Source organism: Bombus flavifrons, chromosome 6 (genome assembly GCF_040668555.2).
Source record: "Bombus flavifrons isolate JBK064 chromosome 6, iyBomFlav1_principal, whole genome shotgun sequence".
Lineage (NCBI taxonomy): Eukaryota > Metazoa > Arthropoda > Insecta > Hymenoptera > Apidae > Bombus > Bombus flavifrons.
In genome coordinates this window covers 8,751,725-8,765,018 of record NC_138447.1, presented here as the reverse complement: position 1 = coordinate 8,765,018, position 13,294 = coordinate 8,751,725, and the positions used below count along the sequence as shown (strand labels likewise).

Here is a 13,294-nt window from a genome sequence, read left to right as displayed (position 1 = left end):
GAAAACCAGGATTGCATCCTGGAAATTGTTTCAAGATATATCATACATTTAAAAACTACAAAATGCAACGATAGTGTGAATAAAACTGGTATATAAGTGAATTTGTTTCTTCCTTTATTTATTTATTTAAATTGTCTTATTTTTTGGTTAAAGTAAATTTCAAATAAAACACTTAAAAGCGTTGGCAGCTGCTGGTAACGAAATTGAAATAAAATTTGGAGTGCGAAGGTTTAAATAGGGCGATGGATCGAGTAGATCATGTTGCGAGTTTTGAGTCTAATCTTTGAATATTAGCCATGTTTGATTTGATGGATGTAATGGTTTTTAAACGACTTTGATCTCTTTATATTTGTAAAATAAACGAGATAATAATTTAAAGATTGGACTGGAAGATATATTTGTTTACTGTTGTATATCATACAGTTGTGGATCATAGACTTCTCTTTTATACTCTTTCTTATTCTTTTATGTTAAATTTACGTCAAATGAGATAATGGATGTTTTGTTATTCGTAAACATTCGTTAGAAAATTTCGTTTGATTCGTTACCGAACTTGTTAACGTTGCATGAAATTTTACTAATAACATTAATTTAATTCTGCGGGAGAACATAGCGGCGAAGTGACAGGATTGCAAAAATAGTGCGAGCTGGTCGCGTGCAAAACGTTTAAGCTGTGCTCGAAAAACATTAAATTATAACGTGATAAATTAAATAAATTGATCTACTCCAAAACATCGTTTAGCATTTACTCTACATTTTACAACGTACAAGTGAATATCTCTAATATATTCCATACTTATCTATTACCATTTATTTTACCATTTATATCTCTGTAAACGCGTTAAACACCGAAAGTTTGTAATATTCATTTGATAAATGACTTAGGAATACACTTTTCTTTATCTCTATTCTTCGCTTTTTGACTGATTTATTATGAGAATAATTTTAAACGAAGACATCTGACTTGACCCAATTGGTACCGTCTTTCTGCCGCGTGATTTCTGATCGTCCTTGACTCGATTAAAGTTCGACTCGATCGCGAGAAACTGCTTTCGACATCATTGTCATCCGGTTTTCAATCACCTTCCACGTATTCTATGTATGGTAAAACGTAACTTATCGGCTACGCGCATCGATATCCTTGATTTTTGGCTGAACAATGGATACCCTTGGAGGATCGCGATGAATCGCGCCAGTTGTCCCAAGCTGATCACCTTGTTATGGGAGGACGCGGCACGTTTTTCGAATAAGGAAGAAGAGAGAACAGCCGATCGCGATTGGCTAGAAACAAGCTCCCATAGAAGGGCTTGTCTGCTGTCCCACTTTTAAGCGGCGCGTACACGCGCCTGTTCCCTTCATATGCATACGAGCTGTTTCATAATACGATCAAGGTTCTCCAGGTTATACCGTACTGGAACACGCCAAATTATTATCATCGAATTCGAAAAAACGTCCGCAGCAAAGGTACCGTTGACGTTCCATTTGAATTTTGTCGTATACCGTTAGAATATCGTCGTGACAGGCGTTTAAGATTTGTTCATATCGGTCAAGCAAAATTACAAGCAATTCGGAATGACTCTTGACCAATTCGGGCTTGTTAAACGTTATTTGGATCAGTCGTGTTACTTAAATTTAAGCTCTTGTTCGTATGATTCGAGTAATTTGGACGCAAGCTCGAATTGAAGGAACGAAACGACTCTTACAATCGTTTTTGAAAACGTCGTGTGGATTCATTGCGGGATGAACGAGATGTTATACAATACGTTCGGATGTCTCAAAAAATGTTGACGATGATCATGGTTACGATGATAAGAGCTCGATGTAAGGCAATGGATTTCGCGAAGCAAAGAATCGAGAACGACCGTAATCGATAAAGCAAACGGCTAATAATTCGCTGGACGAGTCGCGAGAATAACAGTTCCACCTTCAACGAAGTAGATTTTAATTTGGGAAAAATGGCAAATGATGCTAATAGATCGGATGTTCTTCCGTCTTAACTTTCTTCGCGTGACGCGGATGTGATGAGATTTTGCGTTAAAAATTTATAGTAAATTAAACGAAACGACTAAGCTGAATTGCGACGTGCAACGACGCGACGTTAATTAGAGTTTTTATCGGCGTCTGGCCTTCATTTATAGAAGCTGAAAACGCTGAAAAAACAGCTCGCTCGGACGAATAGCATCGGGAAAGATTCAAATCGTTGCAAATGTTCGCGTTAATTTGCATCTTCAACCTCGTCACGTTTTGTATTCCGATGTCGTTAACTTGGCCCGAAACTAGGTCACGTCGCAATGTTCAACCGAAACGAACGTTCCTCGGATGAAATAAATTTATTCGTGAGTTCTTTGTTTCAGCGCTGTCGTGCTTTGATATTGAGACTTCAATGCCGTTTTGCTAATTTTGCTATTTTTGCTACTTCTTCTTTAAAGCATTTCAATATCTTCGTCCGACATATGAAATGCAAAGTTCGAAATATAAAATTAAAAATTGAAAGGTTCGTAAGAAATACGATGCTTATTCGCGTTTTTCTTTCTCCAGAAGACCAAACGAGCACTGCAGCATCTTGTATTTTCATTTAATAGAATTCAACGCTTTTAAACAAAATATTCGCCATACCACCATACCTCAACTTGGAAATGTCAAATTTTAAAATTTAGAGATTAAAAGATTGAAATCCAAATGTAGAAATTTTGAAATTAAAAATTCTCACCCGCAGGTACAGAGTTCGCAGATGCATTGCTCCTTCAGAGGGATCTTGGACAGTATGTAGTTGGGTAGTTTTCCGGGCTGAACATCGTCCTCCTCGAGGGAGTCAGGCGTCTGATCTCCTCTCTTCGGCTTGTCATCAAATCTCTCCGGTTTATCCTCCGGTCGGCTCGGTTTTCCAGCGGCTGGCCTTTCATCGGGTTTCCCAGGTCCCTTTGGTTGCTCATCGGGTTGCGTCGGTTTGCTGGCGCCTGGCACCGTTTCATCGGCACGTGGTACCTTGCCAGGTCTTTCCTCGGGGCGACTTGGTTTCCCTGCCGCGGGCACTGGTTTTCTTGTCGGGGATACATAGTCACGAACTTTTCCTGGAGTCTGTGGCCTGGCGCCAGTATATCTGGAACCAAATATTTGGAAAGTTTAATAAGTTTCACTTTGCTATTTTGCGAGGAAATTTCAAACTTTCATTTGTCTCTTTCTTGACAAATTTAATTGGAAAAGAAGAGTTGGCCACGAGGTTAAAAATTGTCATATTTTGTATCGACTTTAAAGAAAATTCTAATTAAACAAGCAATACATAATGGAAGTTGAATGGAAGAAAAATTTAGATGTGAAAAATGTATAAAATGCATATAATATAGAAAAATATACGAAAGTGAAGTATTACATTTAATATTTAAAGGATGAAAAACGTCTCTATCTTTAGCTTCCATTTCTTCACTGGTACGAATAAAAATCTGAATTTACGTAAACGTCCGTAGTCCAACGATGACGCTCAAAGAAATACATTTCTTCGTTTATACGCAATCTAACAAGCGATATGTATAATATCGATTTTGGGAAGTATCTGTGAGCAATTCGTCGTTTTGCACCAAGTTCCCCCGATCTGCTCCCTATAAAACAGCCAAGTATACACTCGAGCTGGCAATTTATAGAATACTCGAAGCTTCTACGCTGCTCGACTTTAATTAAAATCAGTTTGAAATTTCAATATTTGCCAAGCCAACGTCGTTTTCTATGCCTATCGACTGCTTCGAGTCGATGCTGCCCCAGCATCCTCAAAAGACGAAGCAATTTCAACACGCTCGAATAACCTATTTTCTAGCTAACTTCTAAATCTGTATACCAACCTTTCCCCGGGACTCTGTTCTCGTTGCGGAGGTCGGCTCGGCTTCCCAGCTGCTGGAATCGGTTTTGGTCGATCGTCTTCCCGCAGTCCAGGGATTCCTCGCGGATAACCAGGTCGTTCCGGTGATCCTTTCTGTGGAGTATCAGCTGGAGATTTGGGAGTCGAGGTGGTGAATCTGTCGAACCTGGTGTCATCAACGACATCCCGCGCTACCATACTAGTCACCTGCTCGTTGTCGATGAATTCGGTCGTTGACTTGGTGACATCTCTCTGCAAGCACGTTAAAACGGATCACATTAGAGAAGGTTGCAGAACGAAACGCGTGAGACACGATTAAGTCTTTAACGTAACGCGAGACGAGTTAACTCGTCATCTCTTGGATACATGATCTCTTGGATGCAACAACTTCTTTATTCATACACAGGCTCGTAAACGTACTCAAATGGTTTTACGCAAAACTTTTATGAACATATTATGTACGTTATACGATACCTTTTAGAGTTTCGTTAGTGTCGTAACGAGACACAAGCGTCGCCATTCTATTAGTAAAATTTCAAACTAGTCTGAAAATGAATATGCACAGACGACGTTTTAGTCATGGCAGGTTTCTTATCAAACGTACACGTTATAGCAACCTGGCGAAACATACGGCAACGATATTTTCTGTTTACCGCTGCACCGGTCAAGATGATAACACAGTTTCATCGTAAACACGATTCAGTGGATGCCGAAGAGGCGTACAACAGATCCAGCAGAACACGCGTAGCTGATTTTAGAATCGCGGTCCCTCGAATATGTCTTCGTGGTTCACCGAGAAGAGTACTCACTGTGTCGTCGTCGGAGAAAGGTCGATGAAGTTAGAAACGTTATTAGCGAGAGCTGACGTTGAATTCAATTAATTCAAGTGGCTGTGTGCAGTTAATATAACCATAGATGACTCTCTGCGAGAAGATTATACCAGGAAGTCACCTAGTCTGCCTGTGTTCGCCAAGCGAAGGTAAATTAGAGCGTATCGTAATGTTATTAGTCTGAGTGTCACTCTATCTAATGGGTAGTCCATTTCAAACTTAACGGAATACACGAACTTCTAAAGTTAAATTGCATAATGTTTTTAAACGCGTACGAACATTTATGAATCTTGAGCGGTTCCGTTGCTTTTAGCCTGGAACAGGCTCGGAAGCTAAATAAATTTCCCCGGAGCAATTTCGTTGCGCTTTGTCAAGGAACTCGGCCCTTCGTCACGCGTCTCCGACGCTGCAGACAATTACCGGAGGATTCCGCTAATCAAAACGGTTATCACCTTACTAATTACAACTACTTTCACGGCTGGCTCAAAGCAACCGCGTTATTCGCCAAATGGATCGTAGCGACTGTTCTCTCGCGCTATCTTTTGTCGCGCTAATATCTCGCTTAATTATTAACTATTTTACGACGATCATTACAACAGCATTTTACAGAGAATTCACGGCAATGACAACGAAAGGAACATTCGCTTAATGTTAATCACTGTTTTGATTGAAATTTCACAGCATGTTTAGAACAGGACATAGCAAGGTGTCATAATCTTATCCTCAAGATTAAGGATTGGACGTGATACCAACGACAGAACGAAGTAGAAAATTGTTGGACTTGAGAGTACCGAAGGTAAACACGAAACTGCTTGAATTTTTTAGGCTTTCGAACTTCTCCATTTCTATAAACGTTTCACGTAGCAACAGTTCTCGAACTATAAACCAAACGACACGGGCTTTGCACTTAGAATTAAATAAGAACTTTTGTACTTTGAGATATTTGAACTTTAAGAACTCTACGAAACGCTGGAACTTTAGAACTCTGTACTAGTCGAGCGTTACACATATTAAGTATTAACAAATTTAATTCGTTTGTTAAATATCCGGCTTCGCGAACCGTGTAGAAGTCTTAACGCACCGAAGATAGAATTAACAGGGTAGCAATTAATTCACACGTAACGGAAAATTGCTACGTTATTTGATCACAGTTGAAGATTCACAACACGAAGAGCACCTTGTTCGACCGATATCTACGATTTATGCAGCTGAAGTACGTTCGTTTGGATTCGCTGGAACGTAACCTTTTGTTTGACTTCCGCCCCGCACCGATCATTTCCGATTAAATCAACAAATCGCGATTTAAACCGATGTTATACCAAGAACGCTGTCGATCTTCCTGTAGGATTTTTAACGACGTTAACGAAACGAGTTTGTAAATTATTGTTTCTATCTCTTTTTCTCTTTCGCTTCAGCGTGGACCAAACGTTTTCACAGAATGGTATTTGTTGGATAGGCTAAAGATAGAGTTAAAAGAATATTTGAAATAAGCTAAGTAATTTGTAAATCGCCAAATTTGATTATGAGGAATTCTGAACGATTTACGTTTGTAGAAGGACTATTTAACTCGTTATTAGTGACGTGATAAACGATGAAATACGTCCTGTAACAGGCAGCTCAGCGACCGTTCCCTTTCTACGAGCATGCAATTCCTATTCATCGAAAGACAAGTTTGTTCAACTAATGTTAATAATCTCAGTTGTGACTACCGCAATTCAGTAGCATACGTGTACTAGTTTATTTCAGCAAGTTATTTCGCCGTTCATTCTATTAGTTCATATACCTATGAGCCGTTTATTCTAAAAGCGGTGTAAGTCCATTTTCCTTTGTCGTGAAATACCAATGTGTTTGCGTTTCCATTGAGTGAAAGATCCTGATCTACTTACTTTGCCTAGTTTCCTACGGTGTTTCGATAGATGTAAATTCATCGTAAAAATTCTTTTCTCAAGATAAATAAATAATAAATACCTTCTCCCTGATTCGAAACAACTTTATCATAGTTAATAATAATAATAATAATTAAGAATAATCATTCGACTTATCTTCTCATTTTTCCTTTTTTTTTTTTTTATTTCTTCTTATTGCATCTAAGGTAGATATTTTTCCATTCTTTGCTTATTACGTCAAATGGTGTTTCGTAATATATTACAAAATTTGATTTTATTCTATGCAAAGTTTAAGATTGAGTTTTAAGATGTTGATAGTTCGATTATTCAAATAACTATATTTTATCGTGGTCTCTACACTGTTTGAAACATGCAGCGACTGCGGCATAACAAATGGTATCTGGTCGTTTCCTCAGAGACGAGGCAGCTTGAGGGAACAAAAGATGAAAATCGCAGAGGAAGAAGCGATAATTGAAAGTCAGACGGTCACGGTTTATGACGCGATTTCGCAGTAGGTTGGGCGGAAATCGATAATAGGAATGCCAGCTCGTATTCTATTCCATTGTTCGTTAAATACCGACATTAAACGAACTGCAAAATACCATAGTTATGTACTTAGATTAAAAATGACGACGCGACGACGCTTACCTAAACGGAATTCAGGTAACGCGAGAACGGAACAGATGGCGTTTATGCACACGTCTGCATCGTATCGCATAGCCCGAGCTACTTTTGTACCCTGCACCTACTTCTTCGAGGATTCGGTTTCCTCGTTCATAGACATCGAAGGTGTCCTTATAACAGCTGAATAGCCAAGCGCGCGTGAAATGCTTCAAAACAGATTTACGTTTCAAACATTTGCACGCTGAAATTCCATTCTTGACGAAATCTCTTCCTGGAAGATATTGGAGGAAATTAGAGTACCGAAACTACAGTATTGAAATCGTTTAACGTTTTAGCAGTCAAAATCATCGAGGAAATCGATTAATCGATGATAATTTTACATTCCTACGGGATAATGAGAATGTTTTGTAAAAACAACTACAAATGTATAATTTTGTGAAAATTAGTTGCGAGGGTTGTAGAAGGAACGTGATAAATTAAGAGTCACATGTTGAAACTGACAATCCCTTGGGTCAAATCAAATTAACAAATTTTTAGTAAATTAAAAGCAAAGTTCAGGGAAGGTTATGTTACTAAGGTTTGAAGTAAAAAGTCAAATAGAATTACCGCAAATAGCCGCTGTATATCTAAATAACACGACGAAAAAATTAGAATGAATTTCGACAGAGCAGTTTTACGGTAGAATTACTTGGAAACGAAAAATTGTTCACGGATTTTCAGCAAACGCTCGGCGTTGCGAAAGCCGGCATTGTTCAAGGGTATGCTGTATAATTAGTTCTCGAGCCAATTGTCGTCGATTCCACAGCGTTAGAGGTATTCTGCCATTATTCGGTGACACAACAGAGGTCACACATAACCTGGAGGATCGTGTATCGACCTCCGTGTGCACGACGCGCGACAAGCTCGCCAAAATCGCTCGTTGAATTATTTAATGCCACGCAACGAACAATCGCGCGTTCGGCGAAATTCACGGGAATGGCTATCGCCTTTCACCATCCATGCCATCGAAAACGATTCAACCTAACAAACAGGACAACCTAGTTATCTAAAAAATGAAAAATCCTCGTTGACAAGTAAACGATATATTTACGATAAGTATGAACGTGTTGCATTCGTATGAAATTTTCTGTCTCTAAGACAGATTTCCACAATCAAGCATTTTCTTCTTAATTGCGTGACTATGGTATAGTCGAAGATATAAATACGTAGCCGACAGCCTCTGTAGCTTTGAAATAGCTTCACGTATACCTGTTTTCGGTTCGTTAGCGTTGATCATTGTACTTGGCAGGCACGTTCGTTCGGCTTAACGTTGTAATTCGATAACAAGGCAAGTAACATTCGCTAATAACGTAAAGCGGTCCTGTGTGCCGCTTTTCGGCCGTAGGTTCGTAACAAAAAGAACTTTTGTCGTTTATCGGATCAATTTTCAACGATTTTCATAGGGGAGCCCTGAACGACCCACACGATAATCATCGTCATCATTCTATTCGTTCTAATCATTGTGACGAACGATCGTGTAATTAAATAAAACACGAACAACAAACACGTACACTGGCTAATCGTGTAGCTATATGATGGAATTAAGAAATTAATAAAAACAGAAGTTAAATCAGTTTGGATTTTCGGAGGCTCGTGACGAGTTTTGCTGTCGAAAGCTCTTTGCAACTTTCCAGATAGTAACGTGTTAAGCGAACGAGTACAGCGTGAAGCAAACTCGTAGCAACAGCACGAGTCGAGGGAACACGATTATGCGAGTTTGTGTATACGCCAACTAAAGCGTGCCTGGATGTAGGCAAAATACACCACACCGTCAGCGGCTGTTTGCACGTTGAACAATCGAAAACAGGGCTCCTTGCACCTACTTTCAGAAGGACACCTGTCGTCACGCGACGAGAAATTCTGTACCATGTTTGAGATGAACACTAAGTTATTTCCAGAGCCAAGATACAACGATTACGTGTAAAATATTCAGAATATACTCTCGATAATTTTCAACGAACGGAACGAATTTCTACGTAGATCCGACTTCCTCAGTTATGCTCATAAGAATGCGACATTTCATAAAAATCGGCCGATCTACTTATTACAATTACCGAGTCTGGTCGTCGTCGAACTTTACCAATTGTATCGTGAAATGGTAATCTTCCATGCACGAAACTAGTGACAAAATTAGACGAAAAACAACAATACGTTGGAGCAGTTCTTAATACCAGACATTAAGAATACAATGAAACTGTTCGACTACAAGCTCTTTGCTTATTGCGGGACCAATTTATTTGCTAAGATCTTTTGACACGGCGTACACAACAAACAAATTTGATAAGAAATAGAAAACAAATCACCGTTAGATGGTTTCAAAAATTCTACTGTTGTCTACAGTAGCTCGAGTGCGGTATTCTTGATCTGTAATACACCAGAAGATAATCGATTCAGACAAATCTATCCTGCAAGAAATTATTAATAATACCTCGACATGTGGTCGCATAAATTGCCTAACAGATCGAATGACCATGGTCTACGATAGAGAATATCGTTGCTCTAATGTAGTTTCTTAGGCGGTCCGAAAAAGCCCATTTATAGCGACGCGGATCGTTCCATGATGAAAAAGAAAGCCGAAGGCTCGAAATTGGCGTCATTAAATCGGTCAGAGTCAGAGCGGAGCGTGCATGCAATTAACTCCAGTGTTCTCGTTAAAGACGCTCAAAGAGTCCGGTTTCGATTGTTACGTTAATTGGATGGAAAAGAAAATAAAAGGTTCGCCGTGAGCGGCGGTTGAATTTCGCTCGGCGTATGTATACCTGTTGAATTTACCCTGCTTGCCGCCACGATGGAAGAAATTGATATTCACAGTGATATGCGTGTATGTGTGTGTGTGTGTGTGTGTTTGAAGAGAGAACCGAGTGCCAAGTATTTCATCGACCACCACGAGACCTCGAAACCGATGTCACGGCTACCAAACGAATCAACGCTATCGATAGAATCTATCTCCACGTAACTAGACTTCCATATCGATTATTCTATGAACCATAAAGCGATATACAGTGTGGCTGACGAAAGTATTTGAACGCTCATAGAATATTTTTATGTAAATAGATAAATGCAAATTTGAAAAAGGAAATGGGATCTGTAAATTCATTTGTAACAGGATCTTATACAAATTATTATTACCTAGCGATATTTTTAAGATTATCTTGTGACTATATCGTCCTGTCAATCTCGAAAAATTTAATCCGGTTGCAATCCCCGAACATTTATATCTCAATCTTGCTATCATTTTGGCAAAAAAAAGAAAAGATTTTCTACGTTTCTACGTCAAAATTGAAAAGAGAAATTTTACGCGTACGGTAATAATTTTGTTATATCTTCGTCGAACTTAAGATATGTTTTAACGTTAGAAAGATGCAAACATTACGAGATATCATGACTGAAAGACGACAGAGATCGCTACTATTTATTTATGTTACATAAGGTATTTTCGTGACCTGTGTCTATTTGCAGCAAATCTGTTTTGATATCCAACTTTATCAGTATAATCATAGTAATCACATGTCATTATCTGCTAATGAAGTTACAAGAAGTTTTGTACTATACGCATAATATATCCATGAAAGTTTTCTATAGTAAGACGTTCAATTGCTTTCGTGGATCGTTATATTTCGTTTAATCTGAAAATCATTCTAAACGTTCTTTCGCACGGCGCATGAAAAATTTCATCGAAAAATACGGTGTTTTACGAAAAATCAGGTCGATAAGACGATCCAAAATAAGATTCTCTTTATCGTCTTGCTGAAGACTGGAGATTGCGCTTTCACAAAGTTTCAATCCACTTTGCCAAGATCAGTTTCGTCAATTTTTTCTCTCGTAGCGAGAATTTCTCGCATCGCATGCAAACTACAGGTCGTTTTTTAATTTTCGATACTTTCTAACCTTTTTGTTCCTCTTCTTCTTTTAACGCGTGTTTCTAATCGAAGATCAACCATTATATTTTTCGAATACTCATACACCGTGAGCTTAAATTGACGGTATGGTATAAGTGAAATGAGAGAAATTCTATGGCTTAAAATAAGACGAAAATCAGGAATAGCGAAATTACATCTATAATACCTATCGTGTGTATTATATAAAATATTTTGAAATTTCATTAATACTGTACTGTTTCGCGATCATATGGATCAAATTCGAAATTAATCTGAAAATAAATGCAGCAGGTACAAGTTACAAGACTGAAAGCAAAAAATTAGTATACGGCTATTTTAAACGTAACAATAAATATTAAAAATGGCCCCACTGAATATCGAAGCACGTACTAAATATGATGTAGCTTCTATCTATATTCCCAAACTTCTTTCAAACTTCATCGTATTCGTGATAATTATCGGGTTTCATTAGAGTGCGAGTAGAATTTCAAAATGTTTCTTATAACGCACGTTATTATGCAATTATAATATATATAATATAATCATAGTTCGTAATATTATATTATTACTCTCATCATCATAGTTGAAATCTATCTCGAAATAATTAAATATAATTAATGCTATAAGTAGTCTCATTAAATACATCGACGTTAATTAATGTAACTGTTAATCCACTTAAGTATGTATGTAAATTTTACGGACTCTATGTTATAGTAACGAATATCTAATCTTGTAACTCTCATTTCTCTTATCTCAACATTTATTTTACGTTTTCAGGTACTGAACTATTCGATTTATTTTAAACTTTGTTAATATAATTATGACACTTGGATCTCAGTACTAATGAAATTAGAAATTATTTCACGTAACATGCATAACATATTGATAAAATAGTTTCGTCAGCTTCTGTACATCACGAAGCAAATTAGATCTTTTTAAACAAAAATCATATATTTCTCTCCACGAATGAATGTTGTTGCACGCGTGAATACCGATTACGTGAAATAAATGAAAAATATAAAAATAATCGAAGAGTACAACATGATTTTACTTGATGCCTCAAAAGGATATCTTTATGTGCTGTTACACGATGCAAATGGACGTTCGCAAATCTAACGATCTGTGCACGATGTTTGCATTTAGTGGCGCGAATGCTCATAAATTTTACAGCTAGATTCTCGTTTGATAATGTGTTACTGAAAAACTGGCATTATCAACCTAAGCAAGGTTACACGAGCAGGTACGGGATATGTTCTTGGAATTCCATTCGTTATACGCAGGCTAGAGCTCGTAAACGATGACATCATTCACGTTTGGGCATTGATAATTCAACGCAATCAAAATGTTCTGCTTCGATTATACAGGAATGTTTAAGCACTGGTGAATACGTTACTTATCTGTCTATGCGTAAAATGTTGAATCATGTGACAGGCGATCATGACTATTCAATATAGAAGCAAGTAAGAAAAACCGAGATGATTGTGGCGTGGAATACAATTGGTTCCGCGTTTAACGGCCGATGACATCACTTCCAAACTTGGTCACTGTATTTCACGGTGATTGTTTGTTACGTATCGCGTGTGTTCGTCAAAGGCTATCGCAGGTGATTAAGATACACGCGATCACAATGTATAATGTACATTAACGTTCAAAAGTATTCGGATTCTTCGATCATTACGAAGAAAGCGGAAAAACACACGTTCAGTTTCAACATCAAATAATTCAGAAACACGATCCATTGACAATATATTGAATGTTAAAACAGCTCCCCTGTAAAAAACAAACAAAATCGAAAAATGTCATCCCTGCGAAGACTATCATCTTCGTATTGAACTTGGTCCCATTATTAATCGCAATCGTTTTCATAACATGTAACAACTGTCTTGTTCGTTGGAGGCGCTCGAGGAAAGGAACGAAACGCGAGACGAAGGAACCGGGTCAAAGGTTGGCAAACCAGTTAAACGACGAGCGTGACGAATTGACGGACAGATCGAGGTTCGCAAACGTGGAACTCGGTCGGTCGATCAGAGTTTAAAACGAAGCGAAAATCGAGATGAGATCACTTCCAAACTTGGCCACGCTCGATACCAATTATTATCGCTTTACATATGCTCGATTGAAGTCGATAGCAGGTGATTGCAATTGCGTGCACGCGGCATACGTCACTTGGTATTCCGTTGCCTCTTA

General features: G+C 38.2%; 1 protein-coding gene across 3 annotated transcripts in view; it reads right to left on the bottom strand.

The window, feature by feature from the left end:
• The window catches only part of Sdb (SAXO downstream of blistered), a 47,405-nt gene that overhangs the window by 17,977 nt on the left and 16,134 nt on the right, over positions 1 to 13,294 (bottom strand). For all 3 annotated transcript variants that reach the window (XM_069115796.1, XM_069115795.1, XM_069115794.1), the window contains exons 2-3: positions 3,834 to 4,102; positions 2,711 to 3,100 (exon numbers count right to left, since the gene is read on the bottom strand). In XM_069115796.1, the coding sequence (XP_068971897.1) occupies positions 2,711 to 3,100; positions 3,834 to 4,048 (605 nt within the window). In that variant the 5' untranslated portion in view covers positions 4,049 to 4,102. The remainder of the gene's footprint in view (positions 1 to 2,710; positions 3,101 to 3,833; positions 4,103 to 13,294) is intronic.